The sequence below is a fragment of the Dryobates pubescens genome, chromosome 2, assembly GCF_014839835.1.
Source record: "Dryobates pubescens isolate bDryPub1 chromosome 2, bDryPub1.pri, whole genome shotgun sequence".
Taxonomy (NCBI): Eukaryota; Metazoa; Chordata; class Aves; order Piciformes; family Picidae; genus Dryobates; species Dryobates pubescens.
The window spans coordinates 21,755,476-21,776,089 of NC_071613.1; the positions used below are offsets into that span (position 1 = coordinate 21,755,476).

Below are 20,614 nucleotides of genomic sequence, written 5' to 3' on the forward strand. Positions count from 1 at the left end.
TTTCCTTTTGTATGAGTGCTCAAGATCCATATCTCCTGGGTGTAAAACCTGAGCTACTTCAGAATTGTGGCAGCACTAGGGATCAGAAGTAAAGTAATTTAGGGTAATGCCTTGATGATGCACAGTTTTAAAGACAATTCTTTAAAAAAATACCCCATAACCTCCCTCTTTGTCAAGTCTACTTAAAATAATATACAAGCAGTAGGGTCTGAGTATGTCAGACTCAGATTCCTATGGTATTCTGTTCCAAAACTGTGTAAAGGGTCTCTGCTGATTCTAAGCGCTACTTCCGTGCTGAGGGCCCTGTTTCCCGGGACATGACAAACTCTTCTGTGTGAAGTGACAGGAGTCAGTTGCTGCAAACAACAACAAAAAAAATCTAAATCCCTGAGAATACAAGATGTGAAAAGGCCAATGAAGAATAAGGATTGAAGAATAAGGATTAATTTGTTTATGGTAAAGCCCTGCTCCTCTTTTGCTGGGTTGGCAGCAGCATGCTTCCACTATCAGATGCTGCTGTTCAACCGTCAGAAGTAATTCAAACCCCAGGGCATTTGTGATCTATGTTAAATAATAAGCTGTGTGGTATCATTATATTAATTTTTCCTCTAAGCTATTAGGTAGGATCAATATCTGCTGGGAATGAGTAAACATCAACCTCAGGATTTTTATTAACAAGATCAGAAGAACAAAGGTTGCAACGATTTCAGTAAAATAGAAATCCCTCTCTTTCACAAACAGCAGCTGCTGGGAGTATGGACTCCTAGAAGTCTCTGAATTCTCTAAAGATCTGAGTTCTCCATCCTCCTGGGAACAGTACAAGCCCATTTCTTCTAGAGGATAGTAATGTAATGCTGCACATTAAACCCCTCCTCACCAGTGCATGTGGCTTCTTGAACGGCCTCACCGTCTGACTGTTTTCCTGGTCTGGCGCACATACAGAACTGGCTGTCAGATCCCAGAGCAGTGCGGCACAGGAGAGCCATACAGAGAGGTGAGCTTGTCCGTGTTGTGCTTGGGATGGCTTCCATCTGCAGGTGACACAGCTCCTATGGCAGCAGTATAGAAAGTCCAGAAAGCTTATCTACAGCCAAGCCATGACTGACCACCTACAGACAAAGCTGTACAGGAAACCAGTTTCTCCAGCACTGCATAATGCAAAGCTTGATACAGAGAGCATCGCTTCCTGCCATAAAGTTCATCATACAACAGCATAGGTGTACAACATCTTCTGTGCCAGCCTGGTGTTTCCACTGCTCTGGTAAATAAGTGACAAGTTAAAGGCAGTGTCTCTCCTCAAGTCTGTCTGGTCAGTTTCAATTCCCTGTAGAGGTAAGGATGTAAAAAGTTACCCCTATGCAAAAATGGTACAAAACTTGAAAGACAAGAAGCAATTAGTGGCATCAAATCACATATGGTTGATAGGAGCTGTAATCAACCAGGAAATGTCTTTCCTTGTGCCCTTCTTTAATGAGTTTCAACATGTTGTTAATCACCAAATTATGTAATTACATACTCAAAACACTAGCTATAAATTAGCTAGCCAGCTCATAAACCTTTAATTAATTTGTAAGCCAAGTATTTACTTCTTTAGTCAATGTGAATTCTGCCACTCACGATGGCTGCCTCCAACTCCCAGCACTGACTAACACCTATGTAACCTCTTCACTTTCTCAACTCTTCTCCTTGCCTAAATACATCTGTAATTTTTTTACCTACCCATGCCAAAGCTAGGCAGGAACATTCTTTCAGCCCAGGCTTGTAAATGTATGATATCAGCTGGGATGAGCTACTGCAGCTCAGCTGGACAAAAACCATGGCTCAGATGTATTTAGGCATTTTTGATACTGGTCCTTATAGCTCCAGCATGTTAGTGAGCAGAGAAAACTTGCAGTTTACATGCAACAGAATAAAGCTCAGCTGTTTGTTCAGGTGAAGTTCTTTAATGACCCTTTTTGCTGCTCATTCCACCTATCAGTTGCACCTGTTTCAAAGGTGGCTGAGATGTTATTCACATGGACCTGCCTTTATTCTCTGTACACAACTTACAAAGACATAGTACCTCTAAGGTGAGGGGAGGAAGGTCAAGGACTTTCTGGTAATAGTGGATTGCCAGGTGCAGCAGTCCCAGCTGATGAAGGCCACGGCCAATGTTGTAGAAAGACTCTTGACATGGTCCACGCAGGTCCAGGTACCGGTGAAGGAAGGAGAATCCCTGTACACATCATACACATTTGTGAAAAGGCATTTCAAGGTAATGGAAATATTTAGTGGAGAGTAGGACAAACAACTGCCAATATCCTGCATGGGAATAATCAGCCTGTGGTCTGTTAACTGGATCTGACAGATGAAGAGAAAAAGGTGAATAAAGGAACTGAGAAGTTGAGTGTAGCCTAAACTGGAAGCCTGTAAGAGGCAGCTAGAAGGGGGAAAAGAAGACAGGGAAACCAATCACTTCCTAAGTCTATAATATTTGCTTCAGCAATGCAGTTTGAGAGACATGTCTGTGAAAGGCACATGGCAGAGATCCTACACTACAGCACTTCTTCAGAGCAAGGAGAGCAAGAAGAGAACAGGGAAGAAAACCCAGATTACAGCCATCAAGGCTGAAATCAGTAATATTTTCACAAACATCTCTGTGAGCAATCACTGGGTACAGATAGAGAACAAGCTACGGGGTTCATCAAGAACAGATTCAGATGCATGTAGCTGTAGTCTAAAAGAATGGTCTCCTCTCTCATCTGGGTGCACAGTGGGTCAAGACTAACTCTGAAGAAACACCTGGTGGTGCTGAGTGACAAGAAGCTCACCACGAGCCAGCAGTACCCTCAGGCAGCCCAGAAGGCAGCTGTGTGCTGGACTGCATCAAGAGAAGCGAGGTCAGCAGGACAAGAGAGGAGATTCTGCCCCTTTGCTCTGCTCTGCTGAGATCCCACCTCAAATATTGTGTCCAGTTCTGGTGTCCCCAGTATAAGAAGGACACAGAGGTGTTGGAGTGAGTCCAGGGGAGGGCGACAAAGGTGATCCAAGGGCTGGAGCACCTCTGCTGTGAGGATAGGCTAAGGGAGCTGGGCTTGTTCAGCTGGAGAAGACTCCAAGGGGACCATAGAGCTGCCTCTCAATACCTGAAAGAATCATACACAAAGGCTGGAGAGGGATTTTCTATAAAGGTGTTGAGCAACAGGACAAGGGGGAATGGTTTGAATCTGAGGAAAAAGTAGGTTTAGACTGGATCTTAGGAAGAAGTTCTTCGGTACGAGGGTGGTGGGACTCTGGAACGGGCTGTCCAGGAAGGTTGTGGATGACTCCTCCCTGGGGGTGTTCAAGGCCAGGCTGGATGAGGTCTTGAGCAGCTGAGTCTAGCTGAGAGACATCCCTGACCATGGCAGGGAAGCTGGAGTCTCTGAGGTCCCTTCCAACCTGAGCCATTCTATGATTCCGTGGTGGCAAGTGATTTAAACAGAGTGTGTTGTAGCCATAACAGCAAGATACAGAGCCAGGAAACGCTGCTGGTAAGATTAATTCCAGTAACTCACCTGTACTAGGAGAGCATGCCTCTTCAACACATACTTCTGAGAGGCCATGTGGATGAAAGTCAAGCCAATGCAAAGGCTGTACAGAGGTTCATCAGGGTTTGCACGGAAGGCTTGCACATACTGTCCTAAAGCAAACAATTCAATCAAGATGGTGGTTGTGAAAAGCATCCCTTAAGAATTTTAAGGGCAAAACCCAACCTCTTCAAATTAGAAGAATCAGCTAAGAAAAATCAAAGCATCAGACTGACACTGTTAAATCAGCTATCATTTTCTGAGGTATGAAAAAAATTACTTTACAAAATCCTTCTCAGAAAAAAACCCCATTCACTTGTGATATTTATTACTATTGAAGATAAATGTTGTTACCAAGTGCATGCTTGAAGCTGCCAGACACAAAGGCATTGTGCCCATTCAGGACACAGAGTGCATGGTTGTCCGGGTTCTTCAGCATCAAGCGCAGACAGAAGCGATGGTGACGGACATCCTGAGACTGCATAGTGACTTGGTTGAAGATGTTCCACAGCTGAGGTTTATTGACATTTTCCATCACCATGATTCTGTACAGTATAAGTATGAAAGTATACAGGAAATTAGCAAATGCTATATAGGTAATGCTGTAGCTGCAATAAAACCTAAACAGTTTAGGGAAGGTAAAATTCAAAGAGCAGGTCAGTGACCGAGGCTAAGGTGAGAGTGAAAGAGACCCAACGGTTCTGGCAAAATCAACCAACCTACTGCACTCACCATGAGGGTGGTGAGATATTGGAACAGGTTGCCCAAGGAGGTGGTGGAAGCCCCATCCCTGGAGGTTTTTAAGGCCAGGCTGGATGTGCATCTGAGCAACTTGATCTAGTGTGAGGTGTCCCTACCCAGGGCGAGGGGGTTGGAACTAGATGATCCTTGAGGTCCCTTCCAACCCTAAACAATTCATTATGCACTTCTTGGTATCAGAGGCTGTCAGAAAGCCCTGTACAGCATCCCAGCATGGTAGGCATTGGAAAGCACCTCTGGGCATCATCTAGCCCAACCCCCTGGCTAAAGCAGGGTCACCCACAGCAGGTTGTCTAGGGTCACAGTGTCCAGGTGGGTTTGGAATCTCTCCAGAAAAGCAGACTCCACAACCTCTCTGAGTAGCCTGCTCCAAGGCTCCAGCACCCTCACAGCAAAGAATTTTCTCCTCATGTACAGATGGAACCTCCTGGGTTCCAGTTTGTGCCTTTTGCCCTTTGTCCTGTCACTGGGCACCCCTGACAAGAGTCTGGCCCCATCCTCTTGCCCCCCACAGGTCCTTAAGCTCTTGCTGAGCAATGAGAAGATTCCCTCTCAGGCCTTCAAGGCCCTCTCTTCTCAAGGCCAAACAGCAGCAGGTCTGTCAGCCTTTCCTCATTTGTTTTATCTCAAGCTGAAGAACAACAGCTGCCTCCTTTGGGAACAGTCTCAGCAGTACAACAGCCCCAGTGAAAGCATGTACAGATGAAGCTGCTCTGCCCCACCTGATATAGTTGTATGCTTTCCTGAAGTTCTTGTCCAGAATTGCAGCAGAGAGACCGAAGTATTCCAGCTCCTTGCGCTTCTGTCTATCATCATAAAACGAATAATACTCCAATGAGGAATCCACAAGTAGCTCTGCCTCCTTGTACCGGGAGAGGTCACACAAGGAATAAATAGCCTTCAGGAGCAGGTTCCACCAATCATCTTTTGCCAGCACACTCGTGAGAACGGCAAAAATCGCTACAAAGATTCAAGTCAGGAAGTTGAGAAAATTCCAACAAGAGGGCTAAACTCTCAAATAATAAAAGAAAAAGCACTTATGTTCTACTGACCTTCTCAAAACCATCTCAGCATTAACAGGTAAAATAAAGATAGAGTCTTTACTACTTTTTTTCTTCCTTTTTCTTTTTTTACTTTAAGTGCCATTTATAAAATACCAGCTAAAAACCTGAAAAACTTGGGTACAAATGACAAGAAATGCACACAGGGTAAGTCATAAAGCTCCTACAGCAATGCATTACAGTTACTCTTCCGAATCTACCTAAGGGTGGCTCAAGCGAGTCTGGGCCAGCTAAAAGCATCACAGCTCTATCAAAACATATATTTCTGTTCTAGATGTGCTTGCACTGTATGTGCACTGAGAACAATGCTGGGCATTATGATCTCTCGAGGTCCTTCCCCATTTGAATTTTTCTGTAGCCATATTATTTTTCTCTGAATTATTATTCCCTTAAATGGTATCATCTTAATTTTTGCCGCCTTCTCTGCCCTAGACATAAAGCAATGTTAACTGCATGGATTGAGTGTGCCAAACAAGTCACATTTACTTAACATTTCAGAACTAAGTTCATCTTGTTGCTTTAATAAATGTTTGTTACCTTTTGCATCGCAATTTGCTGTCTCTTGGTCGTCATTGTCAGAGATTTTATCCCTTGACACCTTAATAAGATAGAGGTGTCTCTCTCCAGATTTGGAACTAGATATCAAACACACCTGAGCTCTGCTCATTGCTACCTAGAAACAAATTTAAGGGCAACATTTCAGGTTACAACAATACATCTGTGACAAAGGCAGCCTCATGGCCAATCCATCTTGCTCTCACTGCATGACAAAAGGCAGCTTAGAAACTCCCAAGGAGAGTGTTATTTCTGCACTGTCTCATGCTCCAGTCCAAACTGGAGCAAAAGAAGCTACAAACTCTCCTTAAATGACTTAACAGACTTCTGGAACATCCCTGTATATATTGAAATCAAAGCTGTTTGCACAGGCACAACAAGGATAAGGGGTTTCTGCATCAGTTTCAGAAGTAGGTGGGTAATCAGCTATTCAACCAATGTAATACAATAGTAATAGATAAAACTGAAGTCTAACTATTCCCCTCTCTCCCAATGCAAACCCACTACCGCTGTATTTACTGGCCAAATAAATTGGGGGGCCTGGGTCATTTTACTTCAGGAAAATGAGACAACTAGATCTAAGGACTTCAAAAGCAAATTGCTGAAATAGAAACCAGTATCCACACCTCAAGAAAGCACTAGAAGCTATAAAGCAGCATTAGAATTCAGTGTGTTCTGTGTACACTGAGAAACATGTTGCTGAAGACACTGCACACACAGGTTGCTCTCTGCTCTGTCCCTACAGGCAGGGACACCAGTATTACAGGCTCCCTGCAAGATTATGGTCTAACAAAATGAATCATTTGAGTATAAAATCCACTGGCTTTCCTCCTAAGCTTTTTTGTGTCTTGTCTTAACCCTACTCACAGCTGGAAAGCTTGGCTTACCTTCAGTAGCATTGCCAGCATTGTGAGTAAGGTGTCAATGTAACCGTACATTTTGCCTTGGGAATACAACAGCGTGGAGCGATGAAGAAGCAGCTTTAATTCCTAGAGAATATTAAATGTTATTATTCAACCTCTTGCACAGAAAATGAGTTCATGAAATGAACTGGTTTGGCTCACTACAGTACCAATAGGACTGTAAAAGCTTCTTGCGAGCTGTAAGAATCTTGGCAGCAGCAGGTAAGATCCTGCAGGTAAGCCCTGCAGTAGATGTTGTTTGAAATTCTCAGCTTCCAGAGAAATTAGGCATAACTCTTACCTACAGTGAAGGTGCTGCTGGAGAAGAGATAGAGAAACTTGGCTACAGCATTATAGAGGCCAAACCACCCACATCAGGAAGCTGATCAACTTGATGCAAAGTGATCAGTGTCAAGAGTGGTTCTCAGTGGCCAGAGCTTGCAATTCATCTGAAAGTAATCAGGTAGGACAAGGGAAATACTGCTAAAATGGTCAGGGAGTGTGAGCTACAAGGCCTCATCCCTGATGCTCTGTAGTGAGTCATTTGCTGCACTCTGAAGGCTCACCATGCTGGAGATCAGGCTTAATTCGTGCACCTAGGTAGCTGACAGCTTTGGTTGCTACCACTGCTCAGCAGAATAATGTTCCCTAAACTGGAAGGGCAGAATGCTTCACCCACCTGCTGGGCAGCGTTGGCATCCTGTGCCAGTGTGTCTGGGTCATACATGGGTTCCAGTGCCTCCAGAGCCTTCTCAGGTCGGCCCAGCTGCTGCTGAAGTGTGGAAAGTGAGATTCTTGCATCCAAGTGCAGTGGGGCAAGATCAACAACTTTGGCATAGCTCTCTGCAGCACGCTCCATGTGTCCCAAAGCCTTCAAGCACTCTAGAAATACCAAGTACACCACAATACATGTGAAGAGCAGAAGATTTCAAAGCTTGTAAAATACCTCATAGACTTTTTTACCTCATAGACACTTGTTCAGTTAAAACCACCTATATTGGGCATGATTAAAGTGAAAATATTCTGAAATACGTGCTGCTGCATCCACATTTTCACCTAAAGTATCATCACTTGACAGAGGATGGAATGCAGAATAGATGCTCTTTCACTTCACCAAGTGTTTTTACCTGAAGTAAGTTTCAATCTACATGACGAACAAGAAAATGCTCCGTGACAAGGTTCTTACAACAAATTCCAATTATAGGTTGGCAAATACCAATGATCATTCAACATGTCACTCAAAAATTCCTGTGATCTTAGATAAAGGTCCCTGGCAATGCTCAGCATTGTATCATTATCATCCCTCAGCAGCCCTGCTGCTCCTCACCCGCATGCCGCAGCCAGACAACAGCCAAGTTGTACCGCTCGGAGCAGACAAGGGAGCTCAAGAGAGGCAGCGCCGAGTTGTACTCTCCCACATCCAGAAACGCCTCTGCAACATCTAAGTACAAGTCACCCATTTCTTCTGGATTTTGTTCTACCAGAGTGGTCAGAAGAGGCTTAAAGGAAAAACACAAAAAACAATACACAAACCACTAAAAGCACAAATAACCAAAGAATTGCTCTCTTTTACATATGGCTCCAGAAAGCTCACTGTCTTTAAGGAGCTAGACAGATACTCTCTAACCCTTCTCAAAGAAGCTGAAATGAAATGCTCTACACCAGATTGCAAAAAATTAGAAGTTTAAATGGAAGTACTCTTCACAACTATATACAACAACGTACAAAACCAGCCTCAGCCCAGCTCTTTCTCTCAGCTTACCACAAAATCTCATTAAGCCAAAGCTTTCCACAAACCTTCCCCCAAACCCAGCCAAAAACCCAGGCCTCAAATGTGCCCCCCACAACATACCTCCCTAAACCTTCCTACCCAGCCCTGAATGATGAAGCTAAAAATTCAGCTTGCCAGCAGCACCAGGCCCCACTCTCCTGCAAACCCGAAAAGAGGGAGCCCACATCAGGAAGGGCGCAGGGAGAGAAGGGGCAGAACAGGTTGTGCTGTTCCTTTATAAAGGGGAGATGGAGGCATTCTGGAAACAAAATAACAAAAGATTTCCAGTCCACCTCTGGACCTCTCTAGCCTCTGGAGGTCTGTACTCTATGGTTTAAGACATGCCAGTTTCTTAAACCCATAATACTAATTTTTATGCTGTGGACATGCTACCCACAGGGAGGTGGTGGAGTCACCATCCCCAGAGGAGTTGAGACATGTGGGCGTGGCACTTGTGGACATGGTTTAATGGCCATGGCAGTCCTAGGTTGAAGATTGGACTCAATGATCTTAGAGGTCTTTTCCAAGCAAAATAATTCCATGGTTCTATGATTTTTATTGTGTTTGCATTCTGAACTACACTTCCTTTATTTGTTAGTGTAAAAAAGTGAAAGAAAGGCCTGAATTTCAGAACTCCTGAAAAAGGCACATTTTTCTGTTCTACCCATTTCACATCCATTTGGTACCCAACAGGTGCCCATCCCTGAGGAGTGCTGCCCAATGGAGCATTCAATGGAAGAATGTGGTCCTTAGTATTCAACAACTACGCAGCATGGTCCCAGATCTGCCAGAGCACAGGGGCTGTGATTCACTGTGCTTCAGCAATACTTCCACTGAAGGCATGCTTTGTAAGGACAAACCCAGTGTTTCTGCTGTTACAGGTTTGACAAATTTCTGTCCTTGAGTGGGAGGGAGGCAAAACCAATCTCCACAGCTCTCTCAATGACCTCAGCCACATGAAGACAGGAAAAATTACTGCCTTTGGTAACTTATTAAAACATCCCCCAACTTTTGGGTTGGTTCCTACTTACATTGAGAGGCTCTAGGATGTTCAAGTGAACCAAGCACACCATCAGCTTGACCGTGATGTCGATGGGAACGCCCTCAGGTATGGAGCAGCTGACCTTCTCCGCAGCTGTGAAAAGATTAAAAATTCCTTTCTGAATCCAGAAACTTTAACAAGCATTTCACAAACTGCCCCAGGCCATGTTCAGATCTGCTAAGGAAATACACTCTCAGTGACTCTAGCAAACATTGATGTAGGCCTGGCCTCCCCCCTCCTTTTGTATCTTTCCAGAGAGTTGGAACAACTTCTTCCTGCTCTGACGCTAATCATGTCACACCTAGTATCAAGTGCTGCCTGTCTGCATGGATTTCCACAGCAGGATCCTGTAGGGTGCACTTAGAACTTTTGCCCTCTCAAGATGTTTGCTTCATAAATCTTTCCCTTAGCAATTCCTGCACCTGTACCCTCTTCTCCTTGCTTTTTGAAGGATATACTCTGTATTACAGTATTTGTTCCTAAGCTGATCCTGTGTACCAGAGATCTGGCTGTATACACTGTTAGAAGTAAGTTCTGAGTAAGGAGGAGAGTATACAAGAAACCTTTCCTGGATGAAGCCCTATTTCTTTGCGGTTAGAAATCTTCCTCCATTTTCATATGATTGCAGCCTGAGCATATGATCAGTTCACAGTCTTGCACAAACCCAACAAGTTAAAATACCTGCAGCACTGGATTCAGCAACTGGAAGACTCTGGTCATCAGTCATGGCCTCCTGGCTTCCCTCAGGTTCTGCCACTGTCCCTGTATCTTTTAAAACAGATTAGCAGGTTACCCTGGGAGCACCAAAGCCACAAGCCAGAAGTGCTTGTGAATTCATGATCAATTGGTAGCTTACTCTGGAAAGTGGGGTTTGGGCTTTTTTTCCCCCCATCATTTTGAAGGACAGCAGAGCAGGAAACAGTCACAAAAGTTATAAATCAACAGCAAGAAGCAAGCTCAGTCCAACCCAATACACTTTAGAAGCTTTGTCCTAATGGCACACCCCAGGTAACTTAGCAAAACTCTTATAATTCCCAGACCCATTATTATTTAGCTTCTTATAAATGATCTGTTCTAAGTCTGTATCAGGTCAGTCGTTCACTGACCAACTGTATTTTCACCTGGTCCATTAAAGCAAAAAGCCAACGTAAGTATGTTATCCCTACACTGTGTTTGAAGTGCTGAAACATCAACCAGTTTAATCCAGCAACAGACCCTCTGCTTATGGAGCTGGTGTGCTGGCATCATTCCACAGCCCAAACATTTTAAGACTGAAGCAACGAATTTCACAAAGCAGGCTTCTCAAAGACAGCTCACTCTACTGAGTTACAAGCCAGCATTCCCAGATTTGCATACATCTAAACATTTCATTCTGCTTCAAAATAGCAGAAGTCGGGTTTATGAAGAATATTACTCTTGGGTTGAGATTCTTGTGCATAGAAACCACTAAGCTTATCCAAGATTTTTTCAGAAGCTGTTTAGAAATAGCTGGACTGATGTAAATACTCCCAGGAATGTTTAGAACTCTAAAAGGCTGCAGCTGCCTGGAGTGCAGCTCTTGTACTTCATGAGTCAGCAGGGCTAATTGGACATCAGAGAAACTCCTTAAAGGGAGCTGAGGTCATGCCATGTAAGTCATTAAGAGACACTGGAAAGTTTCAGAAAAGAAAAGCCTGTCAATGTGCTTCAAAATATCCACGAGAGCAGAAAAGGAAATGGAAGGAAAGATGTCACATTAGATGAGCAGCAGGGGCAAGCTAACCGCTTGTTAGCTACTAACCTTTCTTCTCCTCGGCTGGACTTTTTTCTGGTGTTTTCTTTTCAAGTACAATTCCTGCAAAATCTGTAATAACCTGGAACAGATGAGTAAATCAAATAATTTTAAAGGTTCACAGGACATATGGAGTAACCAGCTCGCATGGCAGTTGGTTTAGATATCACCAGAGTTATGAGAAAAAAAGCTGAACTCATTTCACACATGGTCAGTTGGCTAGTATCGAGTTTGATCACCTCGTGTCCTGCATTTCTTTAACAAATACAACAGCTACCTTCATCATAACTAGAAGAGTTTTCAGCATTTATAGTTTCTTTTAATGCCTCTTGGAAGACTAGAAATAAAGTACCAGGTAATCACAGAATGGTTTAGGCTCGAAAAGACCTTTGAGATCATCAAGTCCAATCATTAACCCAGCACTGCCAAGTTCACGGCTAAACCTCAGCACCACATCTACATGTCTTTTATAAAAAACACCTCCAGGGATGTGGCCTCTGCCACTTCTCTGGGCAGCCTGTTCCAGGACCTGACAACCCTTTTGAGGAAGTATCTGATCAGCAACAGAACCAGGACCATGTCTAAGCACTATAAGAACATAGACTGTCCATCCTGACCAGCAAAGAGGTGCTGAACACAACATAGGAATGTATTTAGTTCTCCATACCGCCAGTGCTTTGTCATACTGTTTGGAGGAAATATACAGCTCAGCTGAGATGTTAACATCTTCCATGGAGACCAGGCTCTGGTGCTTAGTAAATGCTTCTTCTATTATCTCAATGGCAGAGGTCACATCATTGGCTTCATAATAACTCCTACAAAACACAGATGAGAGACATTAAGTATCTGAGGTAACTGGCAACATGCTCTTTGAACACAAGCAAAAGGATTTTCCTATTTCTTTTATTTTTGCCTAATTGCACATATTTTCATTAGCAAATTACAAAAGATGGTGAGAAAGGGGCCATTTTTATCTTTCCTTGCAACTGTCAGTTTTAATGTATTTCAAACAATCATGTTAGGACATTTCTGGATTTTTCATCACAGTATTCCCCACCTCCAGCCAAATTATTGATGATGTACCACATTAACCTGATTTCAGAAAAAATCTTCATTAATAATAGTGTTACAATACAAATCCTTGCATTATTGTGGTGTATTTCACAACCACAAGGATCAACACACTTTAACTGTTTGGAAACAGGCTGGTAACAGTTTCCTACAACTTATGTAAGCTGAGATATAAATTAGTTTAGCAAGTTATTAAAACCACAATAATAGGGCTGCAAACTTCAACCACAAGTGTTCTCTGTCGCGAGCAAGAGAATGCAACACTTCTAAGCTGATGCATTGATCCTGCACAGGATAACGCGACAGCAGCTGTGGATTGAATGCCTGTGGTGGGCTCATCCCAGGAAAATCAGATGCATTTTTTCAGTCACACACCCAGCTTGCAGCAGCTGCAGAGCTTATCAGCACCATCTTGTGAGGAATTCTAGGAAACCAAAGCATGCTGTATTCCAGAACAACTCACTTTGCCATGTCTCTTGCCAGCTGCATGAAGCGTTCTCCATCAGAGGGGGAGAGGAGGTTCAGGATGCGCCTGTAGCCGTCCATAGCCATCTTGTGCTCCCCCAGTTGCTCATACAGGCTCGATCTCTCCCACAGGTAACGCACGTTGGTTGCGTCGTATTTCAGAGCTGCAAGAAGAAGCCTATTAGCAGTCTAGCATAGGAAAAGGCAACAATGGATTTCAGAGTTATTTCCCTGACTACATGAAGGCTTATGGGCACGTACCAGGTTTTGGTAAGGGCATCCTACGTTAAGGATTAATGACTCCCCGACTCTGGATAGAGGTACCAGAATCTCAGCAAACTGCAGCAAGCTGAATTAGAAAGCAGAAGAAAACAGAACTGCTGCCATTAGCACCTATGGTATTGCCCTGAGTTGGGCAATCCCAAGCACAAATCCAGGCTGGATGGAGAATGGACTTGGGGATGCTGGGTAATCAGAAGCCCAACACAAGCTGGCACTGTTCACTCACAGTGCAGAGCCACCCATGCCCTGGACTGATCCCCAGCAGTGTGGGCAGCAGGTGGAGGGGATTCTGACCCTCTGCTGAGACCCCACCTGCAGTACTGGGGCCAGCTCTGGAGTCCTCAGCACAAGAAAGGATGTGGAACTGTTAAAAGCTAGGCTGGAAGCTTTGAAAATGATCCAAGGGCAGGAGCACCTTTCCTACAAAGGCAGGCTGAGAGAGTTGACATTATTCAGCCTGGAGAAGAAAAGGCTCTGGGGAGACCTTAGAGTATCCTTCCAGTATTTGAAGGTGGCTACAGGAGTGCTTGAGATGGACTTTTCACCAAGGCATGTGGTGACAGGAGAAGGGGTAATGGCTTCAAACTGGAAGCAGTAGGACTGAGATTAGACATGAGGATTAAATTCTTCCCCATGAGGGTGGTAAGCCACTGGAACCTTTTCTGGAGGTTGTCCAGAGAAGCTATGGAGGATCTAAGCCGGGAAGCATTGAAAGCCAGATTGGATGGGGTTTTAAACAAGCTGTTCTAGTAGGAAGTGTCCCTGCACATGGCAGGCGGTTAGAACTAGCTAGGTTCCTTCCAACCTATGACCATTTCAAGATCCTAACATTTATTTTCAACTATTAAAATGTTTGCTACCTTTTGTGTAGCAAAAGACAGCTTGCTTAATATTGTCCTGTTCCAGTGACATTTCAGCCAATCTAACCCATTCCTCAGTATCACTGGGATTTAGGTGAGCTGCAATCAGTTCAAACTGTAAAGACTTCTCCATGTCACCCTGGTCTTCATAGATCATGGCAAGAGTAGAAAATGGCTCATGAGCAAGAGGAGCTGTGAAAAGACAAGAAGAATGATTAGTTGTTTTCAGGGTGGTTTGAAAACAATAATTCTTAATTTGCTTTTGTGCAACTACAGATATGACAATTATAGGAAAGACCACTGTTTAGATTCAGGAAAAAACTTGCAGCTTGACTGAATCTTTACAAATATTTATAGCATTATTCTCCATTGCAAGTCATGCTGATGTTCATACCTTGCTTCTACAAAGACAGTAAAAGCAAACCGTGTAAAGCTAAGCAAAGGCCTCTGCAGAGTTTGGGTGCTGGTTTCCTTTTGCAAGCAAAACAGTAAAAGAAGCAGGCTCTATGTTCTCAATTCCACACTGCTTTCAGAGTGACTTGCCTTGTGCTGAGTATTTTCATCCCCAGCAGAGGCACACTGCATTTTCCTGGTATGCATGACAATTTCACTTGCCCTTACAGCCCAAAAGGTTTAAGCACTGTAACATACCCTGTCGAATGATTTCCATGCACATCAGAATGGCCTCCTCGCGTTCTCCTCGAGCAAACCGGATATTGGCCTCTCCCATCAGACCCCTCAAGGCACGAGGAAGTTTGCTGCGAGGTCTTTTCTCCTAAATGGAAAAGGGGATTTTTGATCTACTGAGGATTAAGCTGTGATCACATTCAGGAGACAACAGTCACACTTGTGCTTAATATGAGTTTACCTAAGTACTAGTGATACTAAACTGACCCAAATTTGTGCTGATTTCCACACCTGACAGTAACTCTGGTATCTAATGCAGACAATCCAGATGCTGCAAAAATTCATTTAATTACTTTTGGAAGTTTGCAAACAGTAATCTACAGGAATTTTAACAAAAACAAAGATAGCTGACACCACCATAACCAGAAGTATCCTACATGGATTGATTTTCAGGCAGGTTTCTCAGCAAGTAGCTAAAGTCACACAAATGGACTTTTTTGCACCATGCTTCAGGAGAAACAGGGGAGTTCTCTCAAAGTTCAAATACTTGCCTTCATCATTTTCTTGGTCTCTCGATTAAGTACCATCTCCAGCACGAAAACATCACCAGCTGTGGGTTGCTCAGTAGTAGTTTCTTCTTCCTCTTCTTCTTCTTCCTCTTCATCCTCCTCCTCCTCTTCATTTTCCCCAAGCATGGATGCAAAGACCCGATGAACAGATTTACTGACGCCATCTGAAGTTTCTCCTGGTTGAGAAGGAAGCAAAAATGTAATAAAGAGTGTAATCCAGAGCACATGTTGCTTACTGGGACAAGTGCAGGGGAAACAGAACTCTTCATACTTAGTAGCCCACTTGAACCAGCAATTCTTAAGAAAAAGTCTTGCTGAAATGCATAAATACTGTTAAGCACCTTCTTTGGTTTTAAAGCTCTGTGCTATCCATCACCAATGCATAGTATCCCCCAGGCTCTAGCATTTTTGGGATATTTGAGCTGAAAGCATGGAGGAGTACACAGAACAAAGCAGCAGTTTAGTCAACATTCTTCTCAGTCCTCATAAGAGAAATGTATCAAGCAATTTCCCAGCGCTGAACTGGTCAGGTGAAGTCAGGCTTTTCAGCTGAAGAGGGTAAGTGAGCAGACAATTGTGCTAAACAACAGGGCAGGGACCAATTTTTAGAAGACAAATTTAACCCAGGATCTTGTAACCTTTCTGTTCCTGACAGTAAGGGCCTTTTAACATGTGTAAAGGCAAAATCCAGATCATTCACATTTCGCTGGGAGAAGAAATAACAGCATTCTTTAAAATAAGGATGTGAGGCTATACATCCAAAATTGCTATTATTAAAGCAGATCATGTATTTTAAAAATCCTATTTTTTTTAATGACAGCCTTGCATTACTAAATTAGCTCAGGGTTATTACACCCCACAAGTGCCTATCTGTGCAAACTACCAAGTTATGAAGATCTTTTTTAACGATAACTTTTCATTTCTAAGTAACCTAAGGTTATAAAACCCCATCAGTCTCTACCTATGCAAGATATCAAAACACTTAGTGTTTGAAGGTTTCAGCTGGGGGATCGGGCATCTAAAGATCTGGTAACAGAACAACCACAGTTATCAGGCTGAGGCTGAAAAACAAATCTATCATGTATTGCCCACACACAATATTGAACTGGATACCACACCTGACTTTATCCTTATTTCTGGTGAGTGTAGGTTTTTGGGTTTTTTCAGACTTAGATATCTATTTGGTTGTTTCTATTCTAACTTTGATATTAGGTATCTAAAAATCAAGACTTTTCTTCCTGCACCATCTAAAAAAACATGTATTAATTTCATTACCCTTTAATTCCAGTCTCCTTAGATGCAGGGATCACCTGAGGATTGTAGCAGATTAGCTCTGAAGATTCATGATCCAAAAGCGATTTTAACACTGACCTTTTCTAACATTTTTCCTCTGAATATCCCAAGTCAGATTCTAGCAACAGCTCCTTAAATAAACAGTATCAAAGTTTCCTTGATTCTGACTGCTCTTTAGACTTCTGTGCTCTCTGTAGTATGAGCAGAAGTAAAACTAGCACACAGATCTATGTTTATTTTTTCCAAGATAAAGATGACAGACATGGAAAAAAACCTGTAACAAACAGGGTGGAATACAGAGAAAAATGGAGAAACTTGGAAGTATTTCATCAAAAAAACAAAGAAATGTTCAGTAAAGAACCACAGATATTTGACTCCAGCCACACTTCCAGTGCTCACTTCCTGTCCTTCTAGGATAGGAGGCAAAACCGAGGTACTACTGAGGTGCATTTCAGGTGAGACGATTTAAGGTCTCTTTTTTAAATAAAAGCCACCACCAAACAAACCAACTCACAAAGAAAAAAAACCCAAACCACCACCACCAAAAACCTCAAACACCCAAACACAACAATACAAAAAGCCCCAAACCCACACACAAACCACTCCACAACACAAAAAGCCCCCAAAACACAAACAGATGATGAAAATTTACAACGAAAGCAGCAAGAAGAATCTAAGAATCAACACTGAAGAGACCAAAAATTGCACTTTGCTATCTCATAGCCCTGGCAGCCCCAAAAGAATGTGCCCTGGCTGGTGCGTGCAGTAGAGCTTCTGAACAGGTGTTCTGAAGCAAACTGCAGCACCCAAAATTCCAAGCTCAAAGCCAGAACATGAGGCAGGAGTTAAGCCAGCACTGATACAAACTAAGGAGAGAAGTGCTGCACATAACACCAGCTGTAAATCCTTTTGCTATGTTACATTATGAGGATATTAAACTCATATTGCTAAGGCACCTAAGGAGATATCCCAGTAACTGTACAAAGAAAAGCACACAGAGAATTTGTAGCTCCAAATATCCAGCAGGAGAGAAATAAACACACAGGCACCCTAAACAGGTCAAACAGTAACTGAGTAGGAGAACAACACAAAGAAAGAGAAAGTCCTCTTTTTAGCTATTTTATTTCACTTAGGATGAAAAGGCAACACTCACACAGTAGAATCATAAGTTCTGAAACATTCAGGACCTGACAAAAGACTAGCAAAGAGATGAACAGGAAAAAAAACCCAAACCAAAACAGAAGGCCTTATTTGTAACTTCAGAGAGTAAATAATTGAGGCCATGTGGTTATTCTGTTAGGAGGCCAGAAGGTGAAAACTGAAGTGTTTCCCAGAAAAAAAGATTGGCCAGGTCCAGTCTCTTAAACACGCTAAATGAATTACAACCCTGGCGGTGACATAGAATAGAATAGGTTGGAAAAGACCTTTGAGATCATCGAGTCCAACCTATCACCCAACACTACCTAATCAACTAAATGATGGCACCAAGTGCCTCAGCCAGTCTCTTCCTAAACACCTCCAGTGATGGTGACTCCACCACTTCCCTGGGTAGCCCATTCCAATGGCCAATCAGTCTTTCTGTGAGACTTGGAACATCTTACACAGACACAAAAAACTGCAGACAAGTATAAAAGTCACCTATCACTGATAAAATGCTTCCATTGGCCTTTTAAATGCATTTTTCACTGGAATGATTTCATTAACGTTTACCGTCAGTTTCCTCCTGATCTTGGGATTTCCCAGATGCTTTTTTTGATGAAGATGGAGCATCTACATCTTCAGTGTTTTCATCAGCAGACGTATTTTCACCATCCTATACACACCAACAATACCAATTATCAGCTTTATAACATGACTCATTCCTATTTGCTCTAATATTTACAGCCAGCACTTGGACCAGGGGTTTCCAGCTTCTGCACTGCAAGTGAAACAGGTGGATAGAGCCCTACAGCTCTGAAGGAACACAGCACTGCATTGATATTCCTGTGAACGTGAGATGACTCAGATAGTGACCATGCACATTACTTTTCACTGAAGAGACTAGCCCATTGCTTAGCTTACTTGGCATTACAGTGAGGTAAGGTGATATGGCTGACAAGGCACAAACATGTGACAAATCCTTTTAGAAATCTGCCTTTTAAAATGCAAAATTAAATACCCAAACAGTACTTGTTAGTCCAGGGAGAAGGCTGCCCTAGTATATCACTTATCCTTCCATTTCAGACAAGCTCCAAAGACCAGCTGCATTTTGAGGTAATGATGGCGAAATTAACAACAATACTCCAATCAAGCACATAGCGTGTCTCATAATGCTTCCATCTGCTTACTTTTAGACATGGAGCTGTCTCTCCCTGTATTTATTACTGTCAATAATCCAGAAAAAATACCAAAAGGAATAAAATTTGGTCTTCTCCTTCAGTCTCACACAGATGGTGGAAGAGTGGTACTAGTATATGCTGGATGATTTTATATCCAGACCCGATTCTGCTCATTACTCCAACGTAAAGAAAATTTTCATTTCGGTGCCTGAAAGTAACTGCCGCCAGCTTTTATCCAGTCCAGTGCCTTAAGCCGCACTGGCATGAACCAAACCGTCGCATTCTGTGCCTCCGAAAGGTCTAAGCTGCCTTGAACAACTTGTCCTACCAGTCTCTAATGACCCGTACAAATCCAGGTTAGTTTCTTGTCATTTTTGCTAAGAAATTAACAGTGATGTGGACATAACCGACAGCTCTGCACAGTAATCAAAAGCTGAGCACAGGAACACTTGACATAAGCCTCCCCATACAAAGGAGAGGCAGCCCCTGACGCGGTCGGTGCCCTGCCAGGTGGTGCCACGGAGGGAGCGGGCCGGGGCGGGCCGCGGGGCTGTCAGCGGGGCAGACTCACCTTCTCGCGGCTCTTACGCTCCTCTCGCCGCCGCTCGAACTCCTCGAAGGAGATCTTCCCCTCCAGATAATCGATCAGCTCCGGGCTGAAGCCCGACATGGTGCGGGCACGAGCCGAGGGCGGGAAGTGCCGCAGCCGGCGCTCGGGAACGTAGTTGCGAGCGGGACGCGGGTCCCCCCTCTAATGGCGCCCGCCGCGCCTCGCGCGCTCGCAGGCGAGTTCCTGCCCGGCTGCCGCGGGGAGGGGGGAAACAGGGAGAGCTTCCCGGGGAAAAATGTCTCCTGGGAGCGGGGGAGGCCGCCGGGTTTTGGGCTAGAGGACCTCCTGAGCCCAGGGGGCTGTGGGGAGCTGCTGCTGCTGCTGTGCTCTCTGCCTCGGAGGAGCTAGCAGCATGAGGGCAGGAAAGTGCCTCTGTACCTGCTCTCTCTGTAGATCTTTTATTTCTTCAGAAATGTTATTTTGACATGAGAAGGATTTCTTAATTTCATATACAGTTATGGCGCAGATGACTTTCTGAACGGGGCCTGGTCAGAAACGGGGGTGAGAGGCTGGGGGTGAGGGAGGATGAGGGGCGAGGAGAAAGCAGCCACCATGCCCCCGGGGCAGGTGTCTCTGCCAGAGCAGGTATTTCACAGTTTGCTGCCGTCTGCCAAGAAACTAGGAGACTTCTAGTAAAATAAAAACTGCTGCAGACCACCTTTTCAGGTCTAGTTCTAGTAAACTGAAAGGTAACATTTATTCACCAATTAGAAACAAAGACACTTGGCAGCAGTTACAAGCACTCTGTTGCACTCGTTTATTCACGTTTAGACAAGCACAATTCTGCTAGGCAGCGAAGACAGCAAATGTGCTAATTACAGCATGATGTCAGGTTCCACAGGTGAGAACTGTGATAGTTGAGGGCAATGGTAAATTGTCAGGAAACTACTAAAAATTCAAAGCAGTAATATGTCACTGTAAAGGTTACCATTTCACATGGAGTTCAAAAGTTACTGCCTGTAAAAAGAGAAAGAAAAAGGATATGAGACACATGCAGAAATATTTATATGCAGCCAGGGCATGATCCAAAGCAAGACCTGGTAACACTGACCGAAATACCTGCAACGAGTGCAGCAGACCTCTACTTCCAGAAAGCAGTTCCAAACACTG

General features: G+C 43.7%; 1 protein-coding gene across 2 annotated transcripts; it reads right to left on the reverse strand.

Annotated features, from left to right (window-relative positions):
* Positions 1-642: 642 nt before the first annotated feature.
* GTF3C3 (general transcription factor IIIC subunit 3) lies at positions 643-19,637 on the reverse strand. 2 transcript variants are annotated; one of them, XM_054171718.1, is made up of 19 exons: positions 19,466-19,637; positions 18,287-18,389; positions 15,266-15,459; positions 14,739-14,862; positions 14,088-14,279; positions 12,944-13,109; positions 12,077-12,224; positions 11,419-11,491; positions 10,320-10,406; positions 9,628-9,731; positions 8,153-8,324; positions 7,505-7,707; positions 6,811-6,912; positions 5,906-6,041; positions 5,030-5,267; positions 3,903-4,093; positions 3,537-3,661; positions 2,063-2,215; positions 643-1,324 (listed from the first exon to the last, which is right to left on the reverse strand). In XM_054171718.1, exons 1-19 carry the CDS (start codon positions 19,562-19,564, stop codon positions 1,202-1,204), a joined length of 2,733 nt encoding a protein of 910 aa, XP_054027693.1. In that variant the 5' UTR covers positions 19,565-19,637; the 3' UTR covers positions 643-1,201. The 2 variants fall into 2 exon arrangements, 1 of the variants encoding a protein (XP_054027693.1); XR_008462812.1 differs by lacking the exon at positions 643-1,324 and having other exon boundaries at positions 2,105-2,215; positions 3,537-3,656.
* Between the last annotated feature and the right edge of the window lie 977 nt (positions 19,638-20,614).